This window comes from Eleginops maclovinus, chromosome 12 (assembly GCF_036324505.1).
Source record: "Eleginops maclovinus isolate JMC-PN-2008 ecotype Puerto Natales chromosome 12, JC_Emac_rtc_rv5, whole genome shotgun sequence".
NCBI lineage: Eukaryota > Metazoa > Chordata > Actinopteri > Perciformes > Eleginopidae > Eleginops > Eleginops maclovinus.
This window is the reverse complement of record NC_086360.1, coordinates 3428769-3456544: the sequence shown is the minus strand read 5'-3', so window position 1 is coordinate 3456544 and position 27776 is coordinate 3428769. Positions and strand designations below refer to the sequence as shown.

General features: G+C 42.0%; 2 protein-coding genes across 3 annotated transcripts in view; both read left to right on the top strand.

Moving 5' to 3' along the window:
• zfr (zinc finger RNA binding protein) overlaps nt 1–26691 on the top strand; it is a 28513-nt gene extending 1822 nt beyond the window's left edge. The window contains exons 3-20 of one of the 2 annotated variants that reach the window (XM_063896950.1): nt 35–314; nt 3428–3566; nt 4035–4253; nt 4637–4902; nt 5422–5625; nt 6319–6628; nt 14582–14757; nt 14850–14969; nt 15888–16033; nt 17004–17166; nt 18233–18441; nt 19694–19844; nt 20340–20481; nt 23174–23271; nt 24117–24212; nt 25315–25426; nt 25547–25644; nt 25730–26691. In XM_063896950.1, the coding sequence (XP_063753020.1) occupies nt 35–314; nt 3428–3566; nt 4035–4253; nt 4637–4902; nt 5422–5625; nt 6319–6628; nt 14582–14757; nt 14850–14969; nt 15888–16033; nt 17004–17166; nt 18233–18441; nt 19694–19844; nt 20340–20481; nt 23174–23271; nt 24117–24212; nt 25315–25426; nt 25547–25644; nt 25730–25912 (3112 nt within the window). In that variant the 3' untranslated portion in view covers nt 25913–26691. Of the gene's footprint in view, nt 1–34; nt 315–3427; nt 3567–4034; nt 4254–4636; nt 4903–5421; nt 5626–6318; nt 6629–14581; nt 14758–14849; nt 14970–15887; nt 16034–17003; nt 17167–18232; nt 18442–19693; nt 19845–20339; nt 20482–23173; nt 23272–24116; nt 24213–25314; nt 25429–25546; nt 25645–25729 lie in introns of those variants that run through there. The other variant, XR_010166955.1, reaches the window with a different exon arrangement.
• On the top strand, nt 9559–12009 carry LOC134873394 (uncharacterized). The gene is made up of 3 exons (XM_063896951.1): nt 9559–9762; nt 10447–11028; nt 11251–12009. Exons 1-3 carry the CDS (start codon nt 9613–9615, stop codon nt 11407–11409), a joined length of 891 nt encoding a protein of 296 aa, XP_063753021.1. The 5' UTR covers nt 9559–9612; the 3' UTR covers nt 11410–12009.
• Nucleotides 26692–27776: the final 1085 nt, after the last annotated feature.

Sequence of the window (27776 nt, the reverse complement as noted above, 5' to 3'; positions counted from 1 at the left end):
CCTTTGACATTTCTCTCCTCTGTTGCCGTACCAGTCAGCAGCCAGCTGGCGGGGTAGCATACACACACCCCACCACAGTGGCCAGTTACACCGTCCATCAAGCTCCGGTGGCTGCCCACACTGTGGCGGCGGCCTATGCTCCGACTGCAGCCACAGTGGCTGTAGCTCGGCCCGCGCCTGTCTCCGTGGCAGCGGCTACTGCTGCAGCTTATGGAGGATACCAGCCAGCCCACGCTGCCACAGACTACGGATACCCACAGCGCCAGCAGGAAGTCCCCCCCCCACCACCGCCCGTCACCTCACAAAACTACCAGGTACCTCACTAGTTCTTATTTTATTTCAAGGCTGCTACACGGCTCACACATTTATTCCTGAGGCACGGCAGGAATTCAATCAACAAAAGTACGTCTTAATGTCAATGTAGATTTTTAAAATTTCTTTTACAGAATTCATAACAATGAATGAATGGATATTCACATAATAAAAAATACATTTGTAATTTAATTACATGCATTGTATTTAAAGTCAGGTCCGTAAATATTTGGACATTGACACAATTTTCATTATTTTGGCTTTGAACCCCACAGCAATGGATTTGAAATTAAACAATAAATATGTACTTTAAGTGCAGACGTTCAGCTTTATTTTGAGGGTGTTTACATCCAGATCAGGTGAATTCTGTAGGAATTGCAATACATTTTATCCAGGGTATCCCTTTTTTAAGGGACCAAAAGTAATTGGACCATTGGCTGCTCGGCTGTTGCATGGCCTGGTGTGTTATTTCCTCATTAGTTCATTTACAAGGAGCAGAAAAAAGGTCTAGAATTAATTTCAAGTGTGTTATTTTAATTTGGAATGTGTTGCTGTCAACTATCAATGAAGTCCAAAGAGCTGTCACTGTCAGTGAAGCAAGCCATCATTAGGCTGAAACATTAAAAAACAAACATCAGAGACATACCAAACATATTAGGTGTGGCCAAATCTACTATTGGGTACATTCTTGAAAAGAAAGAATGCACTGTTGAGCTCAGCAACACCAAAAGACCATAGAAGACCTCTGTGGTGGATGACAGAATAAAAGAAAAAGCCCTACACAGCAGTTTGCCAGATCAAGAACAATCTCCAGGAGGTGGGTGTATCTGTGTCAAAGTCAAAAATCAAGAGAAGTCCTCACCAGAGTAAATACAGAGGGTTCTCCACATGATGTAAACGTTAGTGATCCTCAAAAACAGGAAGGCCAGATTAGAGCTTGCTAAATCCCATCTAAAAGAGCCTGTACAGATCTGGAAAACATCCTATGGACAGATGAGACAAAGATCAACTTGTACCAGAATGATAGGAAGAGAAGAGCATAGAGAAGGGAAGGAACTGCTCATGATCCAAAGCGTACTCCTCATCAGTGAAGCATGGTGGTGGTGGTGTTATGGCGTGGGCATGTTTGGCTGCCAATGGAACTGCCTCCCTTATATTTAATGATGATGTGACTCGTGACAAAAGCAGCAAGATGAACGCTGAAGGGTTTCAGGCAATATTATCTGCTCATATTCATCGAATGCTTCAGAACTCATTGTGCGGCACTTCAGTGCAGATGGACAATGACCTGAAACATACTGCAAAAGCAACCAAAGAGGAATTTCTGCAATGGCCAAGTCAATCACCTGACCTGAATCCAATTGAGCATGCACTTCACTTGCTGAAAACAAAACCGAAGGGAAACTGCCAAAAGAACAAGCAGGAACTGAAGACAGCCGCAGTAGAGGCCTGGCAGAGCATCAGCTGGGACGAAACCCGGTGTCTATGGGTTCAACACTTCAGGCTGTCATTGACTGGAAAAGATTTGCAACCAAATATTAAAAGTGACAATTTTATTTATGATTATGTTACTTTGTCCAATTACTTTTGGTCCCTTTTTAAAAAGGGGATACCACGTATACAATGTTTTGTTATTCCTACACCATTCATCTGATTTGGATGTAAATACCCTCAAAACAAAGCTGAAAGTCTGCACTTAAAGCACACATGGAGTTTTTGATTTCAAGTCCATTGTAGAGGTGTACAGAGCCAAAATAATGAAAATTGTGTCAATGTCCAAATATTTGTGGACCTGACTGTATTTATGCAGTTTATTATGAAAACTCAAATGCAAAAAAATAATGATTTCAAAGGCAATTTATAAAATGCAATCCTTTTCCTTAAGTCACTAGTTTAAACATTTTTATCATTGATTAAACTGAAGACCCCTGACTATTGTCAAGTGACACATGTTATGAATATGTGTGTTTGTGGGTGTCAATGTGATTTTGAATGTAGTTTTGGGTTGTTTTTCCCTTTGCTTTCACATTTCTGTAAAGGTGACATTTTGGGGCTTTGGCTGTTGAAACAATGCCCCCATGAGAGCTGTTTGTGGTTGACACAAAGCTCTGTTGTGCCCTTCAAATTTAATCATCAATTATTTGACAATTATTTATACATGTAGAGCTTTCGATAAGGGCCAGCCAAGCAGCTAAATACTTAGTCCAGCCAGATACTTTATTTTACATTTGTTATAGTTAATTAAAAGGTACAGATTGACACGTTGTTCTTTGCTACGAGAAGTTCCTGTTCTCCTACGACACGCTTTCGGTCATGCTCGTGTTTGCTGTGCAACTTTTTTTTTTTGGTCAACAGGATGAAATGCTACCATTGTGATGCTATGATTCTTTTTTTCTAATCATTAGACATTATGCTGTGTTATTGTGGACTATATGATGCACGTCTAACTTTAACCAAATCTTAAATCGCTAGAAAAGATGAATGGTGTTTGCAGAGGGGTTTACATTGCATGCCATACAACTGCAACGTCCCGGGTTTGGTTCCAGTCTTGGGATCTTTGTTGCATGTCAAACCTCTTTAAAAAATCTCTAAAAACAAGTAAATTAAAATAGGCTTGGGTCTAAAGATTTCAGTGTTTTGTATATACATTTGCAAAAAGTTCAGCTATTCCTTTTCAATATTGTGGTACTGAGTGTAGATTTATCAGAGGAATTTTATTAAAAAATAGGACTGCAACATGAGAACAAAAGTGACTGTCACTGTATTTGATCTGGGTAATTATTACATGTTAGTGTGCAAATATGAAATTGCACACTACTTCAATTTGTGTACATTTCTGTTTGAGCATCTGTACAAAGTGTTTGTTGCCCCACCTAAAAATCTGCCTGCACCTGTTTACCAAGCTTACCCTGTATATCACTTAATTCAACTACCCTGCAAACAAATACAAGTTGGGTACAACATGTTTGGTTGGTATGGAAATACCTGTTAATTTACCCTCTATGAATACGAATGCCTCAGGGGCCATTTGGCGGTTGCTGTTTTCTATGTGGAAAGAAGAGCCCAGAATGGAACCAACATCACTGTAACTCTGCTTTACTCTTTTCCTTTGCAGGAGACATATTCCTATGTCCGGTCAACAGCTCCTGCTGTAGCTTATGACAGCAAGCAGTACTACCAGCAGGCCACTGCTACAGCGGCGGTCGCTGCTGCGCAGGCCCAACCCGGCGTGGCAGAGTCCTACTACCAGACAGGTTTGCTTAATACACAATCTACAAAGTGTAGTATTCGCCACATATTTCCACTTATTAAATTGAATAGATAGCTATCTTCCTGTGCTCTCTAGGATGGACGATAATCAACTCAATGTTTACTCAGATTAACTTCCAGTCGTTGTGTTTTAAAATCACTTTTGAGCTACCCCCTCTGCAGTTCTGTATTGAAAATAATGGATTTGAGGGTGGAAAAACCCAGCACGTGGCTCTTAAATATCCATTCCTGTTGGTAAATAGAAAGAATTATGTCACTGAAACATTGAAAGCCTCCCCAGTTCTTGTATTTGCGCTTGCCATATAAGCTATTCAGCTCACCAGACTAGCATGATTAGGCTAACAGAGGACAACATTCAGCTAGAACTGTGTGCAAATCTCGTTCTCTGGGATTTCTGCTCCCAGTGTGTGAAGATTTACATTTTTTAGAATATTCCATTGTGTGTTTTCTAGCCCCCAAAGCAGGATATAGCCAGGGGGTCACGTCATACACCCAGAGCCAGCAGTCTCGACAGGTGACTGTGATAAAGCCAGCTGCTCCCAGTCCAGCCTCCTCCACCTTCTCCATCTACCCTGTGACCTCCACTGTCCAGCCTGTGGCTGGTGCCGCCTCCGTGGTCCCTTCCTACTCCCAGAGCCCGACCTACAGCACGAACGCTGTCACCTACTCTGGTAAGCTTTCAATGTTGTTCTAAAGAGCTTTCTATTGATTTTTCAACAATTCTCAAGTAGTAAAATAATTTGGATTACAACTGGCATTAACTACGTATTACTGCAACAAATTATGCCGTGCAGCATGGGATGTGTTTTTACTGCTAGTACAGGTATCAGCGTAATATGATTGCTTGTATTAAAAAACACTGATGAACACTAATCTTAACCGTTGAAAGCTGACACAATGGTAGGGAACAACTCCTATAATCTCCCGATGCTTCACAAGGCCATCTTAAATGCAAGCAAGTCGCTGATGTTGAGGAATAACCCATGCTCTTTTTTTTGTGAGCGCATGTTGTCAAAGCAGTACATCGTTTTTAAGTTATCTATCTCTGTTCCAGGAACATCGTACTCGGGCTATGAGGCAGCAGTTTACTCCGCAGCCTCCAGCTACTACCAGCAGCAGCAGCAACAGCAGCAGCAACAGCAGCAGCAGCAGCAACAGAAGCAGGCGGTAGCAGCTGTAGCAGCAACGGCAGCATGGCAAGGGAACACTTTCACCAAGAAACCCCCCTTTCAGAGCAAGCAGCTTCGACCCAAGCAGCCACCCAAACCCCCTCAGATCCACTACTGTGATGTCTGTAAGATCAGCTGTGCCGGCCCTCAGGTGAGCTCAACAACAGTTAATATTGCATTTAAAATGTGTGTATTTTGGGATGCAGTTTTGAGTGTCCATTTACCTCGTGTCCATCATGATTCACTTGTACTAATATATAAAATGCTTAAAAAGTGGACTTTCAACATGTCCAGGCAAAAGGTCTGTCCTACAAACCCCACCTTGCTGTGACTCCAGTACAAGGATTTGCACTCAATGTGATGTCTATCTCCTCATAATTACTGTGAAAGCAAAGGGGGCCAGAGCCAATCGGCATGGGGGGGGAAGCTATTTCTGTGAAAGCAGAGTTGTATACACCCTGATCTACTAAGTCAGGTGTCCGAAATGCCCCATTGTGCAGATTAGAAACACTGTTAACACATCAGTGAGTAAACCGTGTGAATGGCAGAGTCCCTTTGATACAAGGCAACATGTTAACCCTTACAATAGTTGGTTAGAGTTATAAATTAACATTTATGTCCCAAGCAAGTACTTGTCCAGCAGTGGGACTAATCTTTTTTCCAATCAAAGACCTACAAGGAACATCTTGAAGGCCAGAAGCACAAGAAGAAGGAAGCGGCGCTGAAGGTTTCCCAGAGCAGCAACAGCAGCAGTAGCGGAGGAGGATTATTGGCCCGCAACGCTCAGAACCAGCTCCGCTGCGAACTATGTGACGTTTCCTGCACAGGCGCAGACGCCTACGCTGCCCATATCCGTGGAGCCAAACACCAGAAGGTAAGGGAGATTGTTGGGCATAATATACACATTTCTTAAATCTGTATCTCTACATGTACGGCAGCCATTCCAGTGTCAAAGTCCAACACATGGAAATGTTGTCAGTAGTTAATAGAATACAATAAAAATAATGTCACTTTACTCAAACACATAGTTATAACTAGTGAAACCAGAGACTCTGATAATGCTGCAGTGGTCTCTTAATTTTTTACAGAGCTGTATGTACCTTGATCCGTCGAGTGGCGGGATGATAGATAGAAGTAACAGACAACACTGGTGCCGCCTCGTCTCTTTTGTAAATTGGGATTGAAAAGATAATTGTGGAAGACTTAATGTTTAGTACTTGATGTTCTGTGACATCCATCTGTTATCTATACCTTCTCATTCTGTGCAGTGACCGAGACAGACAGACCACCATTGCTAACTTACTTAGCCTCTTTTTGTTTTTAGACTTGTTGAGATTGAGTAATTCCACAGAGCAGATACACCTGAAGTTATTAAGGTTAACTGATATACATTTTCAGTAAAAAAGGCAAAACTTTAGGTACTTCTGTTGGTGAAGTATAGAAAAAAACTCTTCCCATGCTGAGTTCTTTCCTGCCGAGTGAAATACTCCCGTACTGAACTTCAAAACTCAGTTGAAACCTCATTACCGTCTGTATTTCCAATTGTATTCTGAATTGTTTTCTCCAGGTGGTGAAGCTTCATACCAAACTCGGTAAGCCCATTCCATCCACTGAGCCCAGCATGGTTACTCAGACATCGTCCTCCACCACAGCTGCTACCAGCAAGACCAGCACAGCCACCCTGAGCTCCTCGTCCAGCAGCAGCAACTCTCTGTGTGCCGCCTCCTCCCCCGCTTCCAGCTCCACCTACCTGAAACCTGTGAACATCGTCAGCAGCGGGATGGGGGGAGCGAAAAACACACTGAACAGCAACCTTTCCTCTGCCAACGCCACCTCAGCTGGAAAGAAAGTCAACACCCCCAAGATCAACTTTGTTGGTTAGTAGCTCACACGCAGCACTACTTTTCTGTCTCGCCTGATCATTTCATGACATTCTCCATCCATTTGAACCAATGGTTTTTGCTAGACCGTAGCAAGGCCTGATTATATAATCTCGGTTGCTCCCCAGGGAAGTTTCCCCAGCAATTGTAGTAACATCTCCATTATATTCATGCCTGTATGGAGTGGTGCAGAGATGACGTATTTTTGTAGGCCGACCCGGAAGTAAGCGGTGCATGGGTTCCCTCGAAAAATAGCAATGCGATTTCTCCATAGTGTTTTGGAATATTGTAGAAAATAAGATCTGTGGAAAACGAACCTGTTTGATAAATGCACGTTATGTTCAGCCGGATAATCTCCACATGTCTACCCTACTTTTAGATCCTTAGCATCTTAAATGTAATCGCCAGACGTTATGCTATAAACAAACTACAGACGAGTACAGCAGGGTCGCACAACTTCAACGTCACGCCAACTTATGATCCTTTCACCTGACTTTCGCTTGCATATTTTAACAAAGCTTTTCCTTTTAGCCACACTGGGTTTAACTAGAAGTCATTGCTATTTCAATTACCTGTCGGATATTGTTTTACAGGAGTGTTAACGTCAGGGGTCTCAGAGACCACTTACCTGGGGGCCGCTGAAGGTAGAGTCTGGGCAAGTCTGGGCCGCTTCAAGTATTCCACAAAAAATGTATTAAAAAATACAACATTAGCAGTCCTTTAACATCTTAACATGAACGGTTTTTCAAAACATAACTTTACAGTTGCTCTTGCCTACTCCTTGCTGGTACAGCTACCGAGTATGCACAGAAAAGTTTGGCTTTGTCACACAGCTGATCATAATTGTCACTTGATAAGTCAGAAATGTGTTAGCTGACAGCCTGATGTTGCTAAACTGATCCTTCTTTTCCGGACAGACTATGCTTGCAGCCTGCAACATGCACTTTTTGAGAAACTCGCCACCCTTAAACGGCTTTCCCACCTTGGCAATCATCTCACTCGCCAAATAGCTAGCTTCGATTGCTATATCAGCCTCATTGCTTCTTTTCTTGAAGAGATTATGTCACTTACAAAGACCTTTGTTTATTTCTGTGACCCTTCTCTCTCTCGTCTCCCATGTATTTTGCATACTCTGCATGTGTAGTTGAGCAGTGACGTTTTACGTTATACTCCTTGTATACAGCGATTTTCTCTATGCATATAAGGCACGTTGCGTTTCCCCTTTACACTCTGTGATGTATTCCACTGCGCGCATTTAATGACATGTGGCGGAGTTCCCTCGGAGGGGGAGGAAACTGCTGTGCGCGCAGCGGAATCCCTCAGAAAAAAAAATCTAAAAGCACAAATGCAAACTCGCGGGCCAGATTAACACTATGACATGATATCCATTACGGGGCCATGAGAAACTGTCGCGGGCCAGTCTGAGACACCTGGTTTACGTGTTCAGCGTATTGACGTACAACATCCTCGACAACTTCTGTTGCTATTCAGTCACTTGAATGGGACTACAGAAGTAGTAGAAGTAGGCTGTAAACTCTTGAAAAGTCTCCAGTGGGGGGGGGGGGGTCCCCTGCTAATGTCGTAGAACAAAATGTGATCCGTCTCTTAAACTTATCAACCACAGACCTTATTTCGAGCTATTTTCCAAAATCCTACAGAGAAATCCCTTTGACTCTGAGACGAGGGAACCGGAAAGGGTCAACTACTAACTGACTTCTGGGTTTTAGGACTTATTCCTGCACCACTCTATTGTTTGTCTTTCACTGCAACTCAACACATATTTAGCTCAGATCGTCCTGATTTTGGTCACTAGATTCCTATGTGATGCCTCTTGGAAGGGCATGGTGTCCAATAGGTACATTCATTTGTTGGACAGTTTCAGTTTTATTTTGTTTATTTGGAATGGACCATGTACAGATGGAACTATAAAGAGCAACATGTGATGCTCTGTACTAGATTATAGCTTTTAAGCTGATCAGTTCATTTGCAGCACAATAACACTCAGTACAGAATAAAAAGTACTCTGTGATTTAATGCTCTTCTATGCAGGGTACCCGCGAGGTCTTAAAAACGTGAAAAAGTCTTAAATTTAGTATTCGTAAATTAAGGCCTTGAAAAGGTATTGAATTTTGTTCACAGGTCTTAAATTTTGTTCAAAAAGTCTTAATTTTCATCCACCTCCTTATTTGATACGGCGCCACAACATGTATTTTTTTGTTCGTTGTTACAGCGAATCTTAGAACACCCAAACGTTGCATTTTAGTAGGTTACATCCTAAATATCAGGCAACCTGTACCGATTCATTGTAAACTGATTGAGACGCTGACACCCCCCTCTGCATTGCATTGTGTTCTCTTTGGTACAGTCTTTGAGTTCGCGCGAAGTGAAATCCGAAAAAAATGTGTTGACATTAAAGTAGGCTACTCTATTTGCTAGAGATGGGCAAATGTCGGTTCAATCCGTCGTGGGTACACGACCCTAAGTATAACTGGGTTCAGCCTGTGCCAGGGAATGTGTGGGAGGCACAGTGTACTTTATGCAGAAAAACCTTCAAACTTGGGACCATGGGGCATATAGCCTTGAACTCCCATATGAAGAGTGCTAAGCACACAAAATTGGTTGAAGTGCGTTCGAGCCAGGCACCGATAGCAACTTTCTGTGTGCCACCTTCAGTGCAGTCTACCTCCGTGGCTAGCGCTACACCACTGCAGCAGGTACCACTGTCAGGGTTACTGTGCGGGTCAACACCAACTCTGCAGGCAGAGGTAATATGGACTCTTAGGACAGTATACGAACACCACTCCTACTCCTCCAATGAGGGCATCACCGATGTATTCAAATGCATGTTCCCTGACTCTCAAATCGCGGCAACATTTTCATGCGGGAGAAACAAGACAGCGTATCTTACGAAGTTCGGTCTCGTCCCTTTTATCAGTAAGGAGCTCACCGAGCAGGTAAACCAGGCTGTTGGTTTTGTGCCAATGTTGGACGAAAGCCTCAACAAAAGCACAAAAACCAAACAGCTTGACATCCATCTCTGCTACTGGGACGGTGACCGTGTTCGATCACGATATTTTGGCTCGCAGTTCATGGGCCATGCAAAGGCGGTGGACCTTCTCAGTAATTTCAAGGTAAGTTGCTACAGATAACATTTCTGAAGAATACTTAATAAAAGATAATTCAATATGTAACCTAAAGGTAAAACAGGGATGTTTTGAAATTAAAGTCCATATAGGCAGAGCATATCCGTGCTACAGTGAGGCTCTGCACAAGAGATAAGCTAGGCTACTTTATGAAATGGTAAACAGGGCTGTACAATTATTCCCATGCTAACTTCAGAGCCCGCGCTAATGCGCTACTGCCATCTAGAGGAAATCGTTTTTGTCAATATTGAGTCATCACGTTTTCTTAGTTGCTTACCGTGCATTACCTAGATAAGAATTGCGATTCTTAAAACAACTGAGCTGAACAAGTTATTAGCAATTTGTCTAGTATAGTTTTGTTAGTAACTTTTCACACAGTCTGGCAACAAACTGCAGGAATAGCAGTACTGTGGAATAATGAATAGGCCTTCTATAATCTTATACAGTAATATGTAGTCTATTACTGTTAAGACTGACAAAATGTAAAACAAATAAAAAAATCTGTTGCCCTTTCATATGAAAATGTATATAGTGTAAACTGCTATATCAGCAACTTGTTCAATCCAATATTCCCCTACCCAAAGCATGATACAAATGGTTATAGAGCACTTTTATATTGTATGACAGAATACTGCAAAGGTGTTTGAATTTTGTTTCTGATATTTCTTGTAGGAGTGTTTACGTGACCTTGATTTGAGGAGGATGGTCTCTTTGTCCATGGACGGACCCAACGTCAATTGGCGTTTTCTTGAGATGCTGCAGACGGAGCATGCTGAGCATTTTGGGGGTGCCCAGTTGGTTGTAGTGGGAAGTTGTGGGCTACACACTCTACATAATGCTGTCAAATGTGGATTCACTGAGTGGCATATGGAGGAGTTCTTAAGAGCTCTTCATACTATTTTTCACAATGTGCCAGCAAGAAGGGAGGATTTTTGCAATCTTACAAAGTCCAAAACCTTTGCTTTGCCTTTCTGTGGTCACCGCTGGATCGAGAACCTCCCAGTAGTGCAGAGAGCCATTGAGGTCTGGCCTGACATGAAGAAATATGTTGATGCTGTTACAACCAAGAAGCTCCCAAACCCTGGAACGTCTTCTTATGACACCATCGAGGTGGCAACCAAAGACCCTCTTATTTTGGCAAAGCTGCATTTTTTCATGGCAGTTTCACGAAGTGTGACACCCTTCTTGACAAAGTATCAAACGGATGAACCTGTGCTTCCATTCTTTGCCAATGACTTGGCTGAATTACTGAAGGTAAGCTGAATCTTTTAAGTGAATCTGTGTGAATATATGTCTTTTTATTTAACATCATCTCTTTTCATTACAATAAGACTACTGCTGGTTGATTTGGGCCAATATGTGACCACAGACTACATCTATATAATCAATTTCAAATAGCTCAAGTGTATTGTGACAATGATGCTACTGTGTCCCAAAGACATTTTCATTCTCGGATATGTTTTCCCTGTTTTGTAGAATTTGCTGAGGCGATTCATCAAGCGAGAGCTACTGACTGATGTCACACCTCAGCACTTGGTACGGCTTGATGTCACTGACAAGCAGTCGAGGGTGCATCCAAAGGCAGTGGACATCGGCATTGGTGCAGAGACTGCCATAAAGGTATTCTGGAAATAATCATGGCCGACAAGTAGGCGTTTCACAAAATTGCAATTTGGTGGTTAAAGGGAAAGAGCAAGGAGAGTTGTGTTGTAAACAGTTGTGTTGTAATCAGGGACAGTTCACTTCAGCTAGTCCTTATTCATCCTTAGGAACTCCAACAGCGGAGTAAATCCTCAGAGGAACTTTCCATCCTACATTTTCAAAACCAATGCATGGAGTGTCTATCCAAAATGGTCCAGAAGATTCAGGAGAGGAGCCCTTTGAAGTTTCCGATTGTTAGACAATTAACTTGTCTGAACCCAGCCTTTATGTACAGCAACCCTGAACTGTGTCAGAAACAGATGAAGAGCATAGTCAGGAAGTTTCTACAAGACAGACAGTTGGATGGAGGAGTTGCTGCTGGTACATATTCATACATTATTTTATTGATGAGGTCTAAACATAAGCATACAATTTACTAATGTAATACCTGTACGTAAGGGATAAAGAACATCATGGTATTCTTGTATCAAAAAATACTGCATGTTCAAAGTGGTAGCACAGGCGTTACACCTCAAAGTGCATTATTTGTTTTATCTACGAATGCAGTTCGTTATCCTGATTATGCCATTGTTGTCATGCCATTATAAGTTAGAATAATGCTGTGGCAGTGCATAGCACTAAGTGTATTGTAACACTCTTTAATGTGACAGTTCATTGAAGCTTCCCAATGCGGCCGATGGTCAAAAAATAGGAACTACGTAATAAGAATCATAACATAATGCATATGCTAACACAGCACAATAGGACATTATCACAAGCAGTCCTATGAATAATAATATATTACAGATATTGTACTTCACATTTATGGACCTTTCAACCACCTCTTAGGTGATCTACTCGAGTAGCTTCACAGCAGCACGTCCTTGGTCCGCTGAAAATTTCATACCTTCCATCCATTCAGAACAAGATTGCGAGCGTTCAAGGCAAATCATCGTGTCAGGAACTTATCCCCACAACTGTAGTAACATCCTTTATTCCATGATGAGCTGTCGTGACGTTTCTTGTGGCACTACGGGCATGGTCCTTGAAATGCATGGCGATTTCTATGGTTTGGTATGTAACAAATAAGATTGTGAAAACGAACTGTTTGATAATCACGTTATGTTCACCGGTATCTCACATGTCCCACATTAGAATCTCTAGCTTAATGATCCCATCTCTCTAACCATACAGACGGTTACAGCAGGGTCCCACCTTCACGCCAGCCAACTTATGATCCTTTCACCTGACTTCGCTGCATTTAACAATGCTTTCCTTAGAGCCATGGTTAACTAGAAGTCTTCTATTCATTACTGTCGGAATGTTAAAAGAGAGTCTAAGTCAGGGTCTCAGAGACATACCTGGGGCCGCTTGAGGTAGAGTCTGGGCAAGTCTGAGAGCACGTAAGATTCCACAAGAGTTTACCAAAATACATCTTCAGGGATCTTTAAATCTGACAGAAGGTAAACATACTTTACAGTGCTCTGCTACATCGTGCGGTAAGCTACGAGTATGCACAAAAAGTTGGCTTTGTCACACAGCTGATCATAATTGTCACTTGAAAAGTCTGAACTTGTTAGCTGACGAGCCTGATTTGCTAAAGAGCCTATCTTCCGAAAAGCTATGCTTGAGCTGCATCATGCACTTTTATGAAACCGCACACCCAAACGTTCCACTGGCATCACACACAACACCAACATACACTTCGTTGCATATCAGCCTCATTGCTTTTTTTTGAAGATTATGTAATTACAAAGACTTCGTTTATTGTGACCTCTCATCTCTCGCTCATGTATTTTGCATACCTGCATGTTATTGACATGAGTTTTACGTATACTCCTTGAACAGCGATTTCTAGCAATAGGCACGATTGCGTCACCACTTAACACTCGTATGATCCACGCGCATTTAAGACATGTGCGGATTCCCTCGGAGGGAGGTAAATGGTGTCGCCAGCGAATCTCAGAAAAAAATTAATAGCGCAATCAACTCGCGGGCACAGGCATAACCACTATACATGACGATACGGCATGGCAAATGTCGCGACCATCTAAACATGTTACGAGTTCAGACGATTGACTACACATCCTCACAATTCGTTGTTTATTATATGATGGCTTAAGAAGTTAATGACTGTAAACTGAAATCTCCAGTGGTAGACGGGGCTGGGGGTGTCCTGTATGTGTAGAAAAAATTATCCTACTTAAACAGCTCAACCACAGACCTTGATTCGGCTATTTTCAAACCTACGAGCAATCCTTCTGAACAGGACCGAAGGGTCAACTATATGATTTTGGGTTTTAGGATTATTCCTGCACACACTTTTTATAAGTGTACTGCTACCTCAACAATATTAGCTATCCGATTTAAGTTCATTTGATGCTTGGAGGGCATGGTGCAATGGATTATGTTGACGTTTTCAGTTTTATTTTGTTATTGAATGACCATTACAATGGAATTAAAGAGCAACATGTGATCTCTGTATATTAATAGCTTTTAAAGCTGATAAGTTCATTTGCAGCACAATAAACCGTACAGAAAAAAATCTCTGGATTATGCCTTCTATGAAATATATAATCTATGGCATTCACTTTTCCTAAACATACATGAGAGGACACTTGTAGAAGATATGAGTGCATGCCAGTACATGAACCTGGAGACCAACTGAACCAGAAGTGTTGGTTTTTATCTAGAGTCAAGAGCACTTTCATCAGAAGTTTACTTGCCTTTGTGATAAGATGTTGAGGGGTGAACCCATGTGTCAAAAGATCAGCTGTATGACGTGACTCTGCTCTTGTAATGCGGCTTTATTTGTCAGAAGTCTAAATGTGTTAGTAGCAGAGTTAATTTCAGAAAATGAGCAACAAGCAAATTCTATGAATGTTTGAGATGAATCAGAAGAGACACTTAAGTGTAAATATGTGCTCATGAATCTAAATGTCAGCTTGATGATGAGTGTCAGTGCTATGCTGTATATTCCTGTTTTGCACTGTGCTGGAATGGGATTATTTCAAAGTGTCTTCTTGCTTATTTGTTTAATTGCATTCATTTAAGGCCCTTTAGCCAAACCAACCCTCTCTCATTGTTTCTTTATGTGGAATTATTTAGACCCAGGCTAAGCAGTGGAACTTTAGGTGGTTAACAACACTGATTTCCTCAAATGCAGGTGGAAATAAATTACAGACCACAGCGAAGATGGACGAGGCTAAAGCGGAGGCTTCTAAGCCTGCAACGCCCTCTCAAGCGGACTCCAAAAGCGACGCTTCAGATTCTCTGTCAGCGTCGGCCTTGGCTGCCCTACAGAGTGACGTCCAGCCGGTCGGTCATGACTATGTGGAGGAAGTAAGTTCTGACAAACCAAATATGAACTCGTACAACTTGAGTGAGCAGAGAAGCTTAAAATCTTGAGATAATACGTTGAATTCCTTTTTTAGGTCCGGAACGATGAAGGAAAAGTCATCCGATTCCACTGCAAGCTCTGTGAATGTAGTTTCAACGACCCAAATGCAAAGGAAATGCATCTTAAAGGTCGTCGGCATCGCCTGCAATACAAGGTTTGTGGCTGACACGTCTTCACACACTTGTAAAACACACTGGTGTATTCATTGAGTGTCTCAAGGGGTAATTAAGTTATATGGGTGCGCAAGATCTTCAGATCATTGTGAAAAGTAACTAAGTACATTTACTCAATGACCACTACATTTATTGAATACCTTTACTTTACAGATCTGGATTAATGATGGTAAATATAACCAGCCCTTAAATCAGACTGTAGTTCACCTGCAGTAAATCCAGCAGCTACCCTGCAGTATACAAAGCCATTCAAACTAGCTGCACCTTTACCAGCTCTGAGAACACTTTAATGATCAATCATTATAAAACATATCAGAGATATTATTCTGAAATGGACCAATCAAACAATGACTACTTTTACTGTCGCTACTTTAAGTACATTTAGATGAGAGTACTTTCTACTTTCACTGGAGGAACATTTAGAATACTTTTACTGTGACAGAGTATTCCTACACTCTGGTACTTCTACTTTACTCACATACAAGATCTGAGTACTTCTACTTTTACTCAAGTACAAGATCTGAGTACTTCTACTTGTACTCAAGTACAAGGTCTGAGTACTTCTACTTGTACTCAAGTACAAGGTCTGAGTACTTCTACTTTTACTCAAGTACAAGGTCTGAGTACTTCTACTTTTACTCAAGTACAAGGTCTGAGTACTTCTACTTGTACTCAAGTACAAGACCTACGAACCTTTTCCCCCTCTGGTTCTGATGTTGAGCAGATATTTTGTCAAATACAGACATGAATTACTTCTCTTGGAACAATGTTCAACAATCATAGAGGATGCTTGTTGAACATTGTTCCAAGATGATTAATTCATAGCCTAAGTACTCTTAATTGAGTATTGTATATTTGAATGAAGAAATGGCTTTTTACACATGTTTTTTTCTTTGTAGAAAAAGGTAAACCCTGATCTGCAGGTGGAGGTCAAGCCCAGCATCCGAGCCAGAAAGATTCAGGAGGAGAAGATGAGGAAGCAGATGCAGAAAGAGGAGTACTGGAGACGGAGGGAGGAGGAGGAGCGCTGGAGAATGGAGATGCGGTACGGTTATTTCTTATTCATGGTGGCCTCCTCTGTTAATGGGGCTCTAGCTTTTCCACAGTTTCCACTACCTATGGATAGATGACTTGTGTAGCTGTTTGGTTTAGATATCTGTAATAATAATAAGAAAGCAGCTTTATTTATATTGCACTTTTCATACATCACGTGCAGCTCAAAGTGCTTTACAAAAATGGCACACATCAAGAAATTCTGCTCGGGTCGGATGTTGAGACATTTTCAGACATGCAACAAAATATAACATTTTAACAGGAATGGTTCCCCGTGGAAAAACAAGATACAAAACTAAGTAAATCAATGCAATGATATAAAACTCTATCAAATAAAAGCAAACGTGTACAATAAAATGTAATAGGATGATAGTAATGAAACCTTCATAATTATAATAAAGGGTGAACATATTTAAACTTAAAATGCAATTTGCTCTTAAAACTTTTAAATAAATTGGGGCGGCAGTCAGTAGGGACTTGGTCTTGGGACCGAAGGGTCGCCGGTTCACGTCCCGATCGGACCAAAAAAAAAATATGGAGTGAGCTGGTAGCTGGAGAGGTGCCAGTTCTCCTCCTAGGCCACTGCCGAGGTGCCCTTGAGCAAGGCACCTAACCTCTATCTGCTCCCTTGGCGCCGGGTACCTGGCTGCCTCTCTGCTCTGCCACCTCTCCTCTGCATGTGGTTGTGTGTGCATGTATTTCCTCTGTGTGTGTGCATGTATATCCTCTGTGTGTTTAATGTGTGTCGACACAACAGAGTAGAGAAAGCAATTTCCCTGTAAGGGATTAATAAAAGTATGTCTTCTTCTTCTTCTTCTTCTTCAAATCATATTTATAGGAATGCACTGTGGTTTGATCTGATGCGATCTGTCGAGGGCTTTTATTGTGAAAGGGACCGGGGTTTTAAAGCAGTGGGCTTTAAACTTTAATAGAGACGATTTGTGCTTTTTTTTTATTTCCAGGCATTATGAAGAAGACATGTATTGGAGACGTATGGAGGAGGAGCACCACTGGGATGACCGCCGCCGTATGCCAGACGGGGGGTACCCTCAGGGGCCTCCGGGCCCTCCTGGTCTGCTCGGAGTTCGGCCTGGCATGCCTGGCCTGCAGCCTCAGGGGCCTGTGGTGAGCATCTACGTATATTTTTATGCAACGTAATTAGGGGGGTTGAAATGTATCGCTTCTACGATGCATCCCGATGCGGACGTGAACGTTTCTGCGTCGATGCAGTGACGGAACATAATCGACTATAGCGTAGTAACTTTGCTCCTTGATTTTCCAGTCGCCGGACAATAACGTTTCTTTTTTTTCTTTCTTTTACTTTATTGAACAATTACATCAATACATTATAACAAGGCACATTAACATCAGGGTCCATTCCCAAGCGGACGTCTGGGCAGCGTTTTCTCAAGCTGCTTCACAATGTTATGGGGAGAAAGAAACAAACTTAAATGAAATAAAAGCTACCTAAGGATCATATTTAATAAAATACATAAACAAAATTAAAAAATCAATGGAACAGAAGTTCCAGCGACACCAAACACGGAGCAGTCTGCTTTATCCACCAACAGAAGCAACACAGTCCCAGAATCAACAGGCAGAATGACCCGCTCTGAATCAGTCGGTGTCGCTGCGGCTCAGAGACACGCATGGACTTTATTAATTTTTTTAAACTCGCGTTACATCATGTCAGGTTTTTGGTGGATTTAACCGACTCTTGGATTGCAGAGTATGAACGTCTTCTCGCGATCTTCAGACGATAAATACTTGCGTAAAGTTTGTGAAGGCAGGAGGAAAACTTCCGCGATTACGGTCTCCTCTACCCCCCGTATATGTAAGGAAGTGACATTAGCTAAACATATTAGACCCACCAGAAAGCCATTTATTTAGTTTATGAAATCATTTGTAACTCATTGATTAATAGAGAATTGTGAAACTGAATTACTAATAGGCACAGAGAAAATGATGAATTGTGGGACAAAATACATATAACGTTCAGTTATCCAATATTTTAAAATAATAATTAGCATGATATTGTCAGGCATTATTGTGTTCATCCCTTTTTCGTTGTTCCGTGAATACAATAGTTTTTATTATTTAAGGAGTGTCAGTGATGGCTGTTTCTTTGAGCGGTTTCCTAATGATAACATTGTGAACTCTTTCTGATTTGATACTCTTTGGACTCTTCCAGCCCCCGCGCCGGCCTGACTCTTCAGACGACCGCTACGTCATGACCAAGCATGCAGCCATCTACCCCTCAGAGGACGAGCTCCAGTCCATCCAGAAGATTGTCTCCATCACAGAGCGTGCCCTCAAACTGGTGTCAGACATAATCACAGACCAGGACAAGGAAAAGGAGGAGGACAAGGAAAAGGAGGAGAAGGAACCCTCTAAAGACAGGTGCGATATCTGACCTACCTCTACATTTTACATTGTCTACAGACATGTCGTAGGTGTTTCATAGCGAGCTCCTTTAAGGAATAACTCGGTGAGAAGGCGTATGACGGTGGGAAAGAAGGGAAGAAGTACTTTATTGATCCCAAATTGGGAGTTTATTTTGTTGCAGCAGCATAAAACAAAACAAGGCATTGCACATAATTAGAAATAAACAAGTCTAGAAATATAAACATCTCAAAATAGAAATAAACCAGCAGTAGAGAGTAAAAAAAATATAGAGAGTTGACTGTGAATATAAGGAATCTATAACTGTCAGACAAATGAAACACTATTGAAAGGCCAATGTTCAGTCAACACAATATAAAGCAGGATATTAGTTACTTTAAGTGGACAAGGAATGGAATATTAAGGTAAATATGAATGTCAAATGTACAGTTAGAATGTTATAAGTCCAGTTAGCAATGCTGAGACCCACCTGCTGATTTAATTTGAGGGGGTGTTGGCCCAAAGCTATCAGAAGGTATGCCTAAATGTGCTCGTCTCGTGAGCTTTTCTGAGAGATTCAAGACGTTTACAGAAAGATAATTAGGATAAAAGTAGCTGACTCTTCTAGCAGTATTTGCTCTGTGTTTTGGGTTTCTTTACAGTATTTATGGAGCTGGTGCTCTCGTAGAGCACGCGTTTCAGATCTGTCTTAAACTGCCTGGGCTACACAGTCTCAGTTTCAAAGCAAAAGGTGGAAAGTTGTATTAGCAATTACAAAGTCATGATGGTAAAGATGAAAATCCCTCTCCTCCATTTCACATACACTCCAGTCGTTGGGAGTTAATTTTGACAACAGTAAGAGATAAAAAATGAATATGTTTGTACTCGTGCAGGACTCTATGCTGAATATACAGCTCCGGAAAAAATGAGGACACCACTCCACATGGTTGTTAAATCTCAGTCTCTACATGTATGGCAGCCTTACCAGTGTCTGATGCATTCCAACACAGAGAAATGTAGTCAGTAGTTTATAGAATACAAGAATAAAAATCCTTTAACTCAAAGACATAGCTATAAATAGTAAAACCAGAGAAAATGGTAATGCTGCAGTGGTCTCTTCATTTTTTCCACGGCTGTGTGTGTTGAGACTTGACCAATGTACCTAGCTATAGTTGAAGTATACATTGTTAATGTAACATGTATGTATTTGGATGTTTGGTTCTCAGAATGACATTTTAGCTGTCTGTTTTGCTTCTTTGCTTGTGTGCAGAGCCCTGAAGGGAGTGATGCGGGTGGGAGTCCTGGCCAAAGGCTTGCTGCTTCGTGGGGACAAGACCGTCAACCTGGTCCTGCTCTGCTCTGAGAAGCCCACCAAGAGCCTCCTTGCCCGCATCGTGGAGCACCTCCCCAAACAATTAACAGTACTGTCTTTACAGATATCACTCCTCAGTCAGTTTCTAGTGGCCTCTTACCTGTGTTTTGCTTAAAACAAATTCGTAGCAAGTTTGCTTTGTCACGTTGCCTGTATGATGCCCCACAGTCTCTATTAAAGGGACCCCATCATGCTTTTTCCCCCCTCCTGTAGTTTGTTAATTTTAAGTTTTTGTGCATGTGAATGGTCTGCAAAGGCTAAATGTTCCCTACAGAGGGAGCTTTTATTTATGCTCATTTTCAAATGTCAATGTATCAACAGGACTTTAGATCAGAAACGTAGAGCACATGATAACCCATTGGTATCTACCACATGACTGCACGGTTGCATAACTCGCACATCATGTTCCATCAGTATCTGAGTCCCATGATTCCAGCGAGCAGTCCACCTCTACCAACAGGCGTTGCTCCCAATCTGTTTTTGTTAACTAGTTGTACAGAGGACTTCTGAAATAATCTATTTGCCTTTAATCTATTTCTTTCAGATCGTAACACCTGAAAAATACGAGGTCAGCGCATCCAACCAGGAAGCGGCGATCATCCTGACGTCCGGTACCGAGCCAAAGATGACGGTGACAATCACACTGACGTCCCCCGTGATCCGAGAGGACCCTGGTCGGGATGGAGGTTGGGATACCCATCACAGCCTTTCCCATTGCACCTCCTTTCTTGTCTTTCTGCTATCTTTCTATGAAATCAGTTTCAACATGTTTGTCAACACCCTGAAGAGCGCTGTCCTGCTGGCACTCCACATTTCTGTTGGGCTTTGAATCAGATCCTCCTGGCAACTTGCTCTTCATACACGATTCATTTTGCATTCCAGAAATGAATGACAGGGCAGCCAACCAAGGAAGCACAACTTCATCACACTAGCTTTAGATGAGGTCTCGTTCCTTCAGGGTTTGCTGTGCAGTCTACAGCCTTCACACTCTTCATTTCTAATACCACTAAATGACTGAAACCATCACAATGGATTTAGAAGATCTGCTTTTACTGGCAGCCCATAAGAGACCCCAGACGGTAGTTATCTTTTTAAATCAATGCTCTTTCTCATCACGTGGGGCCGATAGTATAAAATGAAAACAAGATGGAGGCAAGTGCCAGCAGTGTTGCTCTTAGGCTTTTTGCTCTTACCTCTCAAAGGCTATCTTTATCCTTTAAACAAAGCATGACCAGTGTTTGCATTGTGTTAAGTCTAGTTAATCCCAGGTGAGATTCTATTTTGTTTCCTGTGTTCCAGGGGATTCTGTTTCTATCTTATCGTTGCTATATTCAATGGGAGACATACATTGCAGTATCTTTTTTCCAAATTTCCTTTGAGATGAGGAGATGAAAACAAATCCTGCTGAAGATTAGACAACAGAGGAACTTCTGTCCCTCCAAGTTTAATTTGAAATGAATATTACAACCCTTTTCTCAAATCAAGATTTGGCAGAGGAAATTGGATGTTATTTCCCACAGGAAACAAATCCTCCCTTTGTGTACTGGTGAACAGCAGCTCACCATGCTGAGGTCCCCTGTTCTGAAGTGCTCCCCTGAGTTGATCTTCCTCATAGGACTCCAAAATGAAATCCTTTGACAAGTTTTTAATTTAGCCGACAATGGAAAGATTAGGACAAATCATTTGAAGACGGCCCACATTTCCTTCTGGAATGAATTGACACAATGAAGATTTTTGTTTTTGAATTGAATTTGAAATAATTCTTAGGGGAGTATTGTTAAAAGTTCAGGTACAGAAGGCTATGACAGAGGAATCTTTGCTACACGATGATTGTTGGGGTCTTATTCCAACCTCCTGATGTTAGGTATGCATGCAGTGATATCCTAACCCCTTTTGTTTGCTGGTAGTTCTCATGTTTTTTTCTCTTCTTCAGCACCCATTGCTTCCTCCTTTCTGTATTCATAGAACTATTTACCAGCCAGTCCAGCACAAAGACCTCTTTACTCTTCCTTGAACAAAAAAAAAACAAATTTTCCAGAACATGTCTCCCATCTGAGGATACGTAGTGCCCAAGAGCTTCGGAAGGATTTTTGACCAAGGTTTTCTCACATCCCAAAAACGTTGCCACACCTACTTTTGCCTTGCCACTTTTGATCAGGTCCCCGTCTTTTAGCCCTTTCTCCTGTCCGTTCATACTAACCACCATGAGCCATGGAGCCCCTCCGTCCCAGTGCTTGAAGACATTAAAAGGATTTATTGACTTATAAAGCAAGGTAATTATTTTAGATACAATTACCGTATTTTCCGGACTATAAGTCGCACCTGCTGCTCTCATCAGAAAATGTGTCGTGAAGAAAAAAAACACATAAGGCGCTTCGCTGTAGTCACATTTCTGTTAGATTTTTGTATGTTTATTTAACTAGAAAAGCGCCACTCCCTGACAGTTTTTCACTCACTCCAAACTTTCTTTCTGCTGGTCTTTTACCGTTTTTAGCTGCATACTCTCAGTTGAGTTGGGGGGGCAAGAACAGCGTGGACATTTTTAGGCTTCTTGTACCTTAATACATGGAGTAAAGAGCGCTATCACAAAGCAAAAGTTAACAATAACAACAACCGTGATGCCTCAGCATGAAAACATCAGACTGTAGGAAAACACAGACACTCGTCACCGTGGTTACAATAGCAATCGATCTGCAGATGGATAGCCTAAAGGCTAACACAGACATCAACATAAACTATACTTCCGCTCACCAAAGCTGCAGTAGAGGGTCAACTTCTTTCATGTTCTGTTTGTATTATTTACCGCTGGTGATGTAGTCTAAGCCCTCTCGTCTCCTCTTCATAACTACACTTTTCGCACACACACTTACAGCCAATCAGCTCTGACTTATGAGGTGAGGTTTCAGTGGGGCTGCGAGCGCTTTGCTCCACTTGTGATTATTTTTTTCGCACACGCTGAATAGAAAAAGACTGAGCATGTGCAGTGTAGTTCTCACAGTGAGAGAGGGGCAGCCGGAGCTCGCCCCACATCGCACAGCCCCGCTCGATAGAAAAATTCACTATATAAGTCTTAGCATGACTTACACTCCGGAAAATACGGTATATGATAAAATGGGATCGGCTTTGAGCCACCTAGTTAAGCCAGATTGATGCTAACCAAACAGTCAGTAAATGAATCCCCCCCCTGACTTACCAATCTGTCACGTTTTCATGTCGCTAACCTTTTTTTTAAATGAAAGGAACTAAGCAACCGATTGCAGGTTGTCACGGAAACAGACATTGGTATGTGTGGCAATGTGTTTGCTCTCTGCCAGCCTCGCTGACCTGGTCAAACACCCATTCCTCATCACCATTTTGACACTTCAAATCCATTTTTAGATGTAACCTCGGGTATGGTGAAAGACCCAGCGGACGTCTTGGACAGGCAAAAATGCCTTGACGCTCTGGCTGCTCTGCGCCACGCTAAGTGGTTCCAGGTTCGGAACATCATTTTACTTTCTTATTGTAGCCTTATGAGATGCATTATTTCTTTGTTTATTCATTATTTGTGTTTACTCATTTGGTTTTCATTTTATAGTAATGACAACAACAAAAAAAGACTACTATTTTGAAGCAAAAAAATATTCAAGGATGCCACATATCATAACAACAAACATTTGGTTAATGTCCATAAGTGTTGATTATCAATCCAAGTTGAATTGAATCAAAAAACACCTGGCATCCTTGTATGCCCTTTTCAATTTCCCAAATACTGCATTAGAGCTACATGTGACTCCATAAGGCTGCACAATAACTAGCACAGAGTTGTGCCATCAAAAAGTGCTTTCATGTTCAACGTTTGTATTGTTTTTTTATTCTATATATATATACATATATATTTTGGTAGAATAGGGATTGAGAGAAAAAGGAACATCTGAGTAGTTTCCTGTGATTCTGCTACCTCAGCAAAATCACGGGCAAAGTAAAGCAGATTTCCTCTGCTCTGTCAGTCCCTATCCTCTCCTTCAGGTCAACTCTTGTACTTTGAAGTACCTGTTTGTGAGACACCTGGATAAACCTGGGGTCAGGGTTTAGAAGATGACAAGTTCTCATTTCTTGTGCATCTTGCAAACTTTGAACTCCCTTACTAACTGTGAGGTACAAGACTACTGGGAATGGCAGCTGATTGCTAGCTCTTATGGCTCATACTCACTTCAAACCATACTCCAGCTTCCATTATGCACAGTAGTGTTTGGACCTCTGAGACAGAACTGATTCAGCTGTGTGCTCCAGCTCTTGTCACTGTTGTCACTGCGTAAACCTGACTGTATTGCATCAAAAGGCTAGAGCAAACGGACTTCAGTCCTGTGTGATCGTCATCCGGATCCTGCGAGACCTCTGTCAGCGAGTCCCCACCTGGTCGCCCTTCCCTGGATGGGTGAGTGAATCCTGCGAGCCTGCCTCAGAACACTCATGAAATATTTAAAGGCTAAGCACTGTGACTTAGGAGTTGAGTTGAAAGTATTTGGGTTTAATGTAAAGGTCTCCTATTATGCTATTTTTGAACAATATATTGTAGGGCCATATCTATACAAAACATGAAACAGTGTTTTGTTCAAAATACCAAACAGATCCCCCATTGTAGCATGCCTAGAGTAGGTAGAGAGTTTTCTACCTGGAGAAACTCAGCTAAACGCTGCCGTGATTAAACCCCATATTATGTTCCAAACCACATCCAGCATTATTTCTGAAACAGTATGGAGCTCAAACGTTTCTCTCTCGGTTTACCACAAGGACAGGACCTTTATATTACACACAGTCTCTCCAGTACAGCGTTAGCGATGCTTGCTAATGTAAACACAGACCATATTACTTCCAGAACAGAGTGGATTCAGCTCGCTGTTTGTATATGGGGGACGATAGTTTGGGACGTGGGAGGGACATTGCCAGGAGTTTAATGTAAAGCCAGCTCACATTTTCCTAATTACATCACAAGAACAGCAAATCTGGATCAGCTCGTTTGTACCCCCGTTTTTAGAGATGTGGGTAAGGAGGAAGAGAGAGGGTTGTATTCTCTGACACTGTGAGTCTCCTTACACACCGGGGACACGTATGTATGAAAGACATCCTTTTGCATAATAGGTTTACATTAAATGTTATTTAGCAGAAAATGCTATTCAAAGAAACTTCCACACACTTTTAAACTACGGAGCAATTTTGTGTTTTAAGTATCTTGCCCAAGGACACTTAGACTGCTATGATTGATCCACTGACCCACCAATTGATGGATCAGCACATTAACCCCCTCCATCAAAGCTCATCCCATATTTCAGTTTGATATAAATGGCTAGCTTCACGATTAATGGATTACAAGTCAAGGTATTAGCGGGAAACACCTTTCTCCACATCAGTTTGTCAGAACCTTTCCAATGCTGCCCTGTGAGCATGATGCTAATGGAGTCAATGCCTTTTCATCATATGGATATTTAGAGCTTGTGTGTATACAGTCATCTAAGCCATGGTTTCTGTTCACTGTTCAGGCCATGGAGCTGCTGGTGGAGAAGGCCATCAGCAGCGCCTCTGCCCCCCTCAGCCCGGGCGACGCACTGAGACGCGTCTTTGAATGTATTTCCTCTGGGATTTTACTCCCCGGTAAGATTCTTTATATTTAAGCATTCAGAATCTCTAAATGGACTCAGATTCATTTATTTTTGTCCGCTATGTTGATCCAGAAATGAAACGCCACTAAATGTAGTTTAATGACTTGAACAGGTGGACCAGGACTGGTGGATCCGTGTGAAAAGAGGACTGTGGACACCCTGGCAACTATGGGCGAGCAACAGAGGGAGGACATCACCTCCAGTGCCCAGGTACAAATGCTACAGCTGATTAACAGCTAGCTTTAGCACTTCGTATGACCAGAGAGGAATATAATCTGCTTCCTCTTCCCCACAGTTTGCTCTGAGGCTCCTGGCTTTCCGTCAGATCTATAAAGTACTGGGCATGGACCCTCTGCCGCAAGTGAACCCCCGCTTCAACGTCCGCAACAGCCGCAAGCGTCGCCGCGACAACAGTGAGGGCACAGACAGCTTCGAGGGTGAAGGCAAAAAGGACAAGAAGGATTACGATAGTCTCTAAGCTTCTGTATTGTTTATTTAAAAAGTACTAACATGTGGTATGTACCGGCTGAAGCCCAGTGTTGCTGTTTTCCTTTGTAAGCTACAGACGTGTACCACACAAACACACATGTAACCTGTGTGTTGTTTTTAGTTTAGATCCTTCCAGTCCTGAGTTTTTACCTGATGACATGTGTCCGTTTGAAGTGGAGGAACCAAGCATCAGCTGAGCGTTTCTCAATGCTAAATGTACGCCTTCATTCATCTGTAAAGCTGCATTCAGAGCTGGACCGTGTTGTTGTTACGTTGTGAAACTTTCTTTTGGCCAACGAGTTTCTGTGCAGGTGACGTGATGCTGTGCTCGTGTTCTGTCTCCATGCTAAGCTACACCGAAGATAAAAGCCGGGGAGCGGCACTCAGATCCAGAAGAACGGTCGAGAGATCTTTGTTCGCCCTTAACGTGGTTTTATGTTGTTTTTTTCTTTTCTTTCCTTGGAAGTATTTGTATAATCTTTAAATAGATATAAAGGCTTCTGTTTGTGGAAATCATGACCATGTTCACATCGCGCACTGTTTGGCTTTTTAAATGTTTTCCTTGATAAAGAGGAACTTTATTGGCTTGCTTGCCTTTTAACTTGGTTAGGTCTACAATGAGTTCAATACTGGAAAATGAGAATATAACTCCTGTCTGGGAAGTGGGGGGGTGGTAATGTAAGTGTAGGTCCTGCTGTGAATGCTTGCCTGTGCTTCGCAATCTGCTTTAGAAACCCAGCAGCAGAATAAATACATTTCCAGATTGAAGGGCTGCGCCTTGGTTTATCTGCTCCTGACCTCTGACAGTGTATCACACTCCGGTTAGCAACACCTCTCCTGCAGTGTGTTCTATAGGGTTTTTCTGCATGTAAATGGTCTGCAAAGACAAATCCCTGTGTTCCCCGCCTGAAACGCCTCCATTGGACTCCTTTCATTACTTCTGAAACATCAATATGTAACATTTGCACTTCTATTGGCTAGCGCTCCAATACATTGTACGTGATTGGCTAAAGGGCGGGACATCTCAGTGGATGACCCATCACAACAGAGCCGGCCAGCTAACCAATCACAGCAGACTGGGCTCTGGTTTCAGACAGAGGGTGAAAAGAGGTCCTTGAAATATAATATAGGTAGTACAACTATGAGCAGAATAAGTCCTCTAACAGTGGCAGCCAGCCTGTATTGAGTGCACCCAAAACAGTATGGAATCTCTACCTGTACCTCAGCCGGATTGAGAACCCACCACCTGGTTCAGTTTTTACACCGCACCTACAAACAGAAGAACCAAACTGTGTTCAGGTGTCTCCCGCTCAGCCTCTGGGAGGAGTTTGAGTTTCCTCGTTTTTTTTGTTTTTTGACAATCTATCAAAGATGATTTACAGATTATTGGAAGCTGTTATAATTATTTGGAGTTCCAAAGGTAATGAACCGCACAGCAGATGGGACTGACTGAAATAGGCACCCACTGCCGGTTATAGTTGTGCCCAATCCAGCATGTACTAACAAAAACATTAAAGTTATAATTAAATAAACAATCTGACACTGCTGCTCCCGGGACCACGCCCCCACCTCTCAATGATTTTGATTCTCCACACTGCTACAGCTCTTAATGGTGACCTCATTCAGGTCGAGTAAAATAAAATGTACTAAATGATTTCAAAATCACAAACTGAAATCAACTTGCTGTACTAGAGCCAGCAGCCCTGCTTATATGAAGTGTGTGTGTGTGTGTGATCTGAAATTGAAAGCACCTGCTCAACTGATTTTATAGTATTTAAAATCCTTCACTCCTGTTTACTGACTTGCAGTCTTCCAAAGCTGCTGGCACGACACCCCCATTCAGTTTGCCAGAC

What these genes read in the sequence shown, in the direction of transcription:
- LOC134873394 (XM_063896951.1), top strand. Translation starts at nt 9,613, where the DNA reads ATGTTGGACGAAAGCCTCAACAAAAGCACAAAAACCAAACAGCTTGAC. An exon ending in ACCTTCTCAGTAATTTCAAG is followed by an intron (nt 9,763 to 10,446) that starts GTAAGTTGCTAC and finishes TATTTCTTGTAG; the next exon opens with GAGTGTTTACGTGACCTTGA. An exon ending in ACTTGGCTGAATTACTGAAG is followed by an intron (nt 11,029 to 11,250) that starts GTAAGCTGAATC and finishes CCTGTTTTGTAG; the next exon opens with AATTTGCTGAGGCGATTCAT.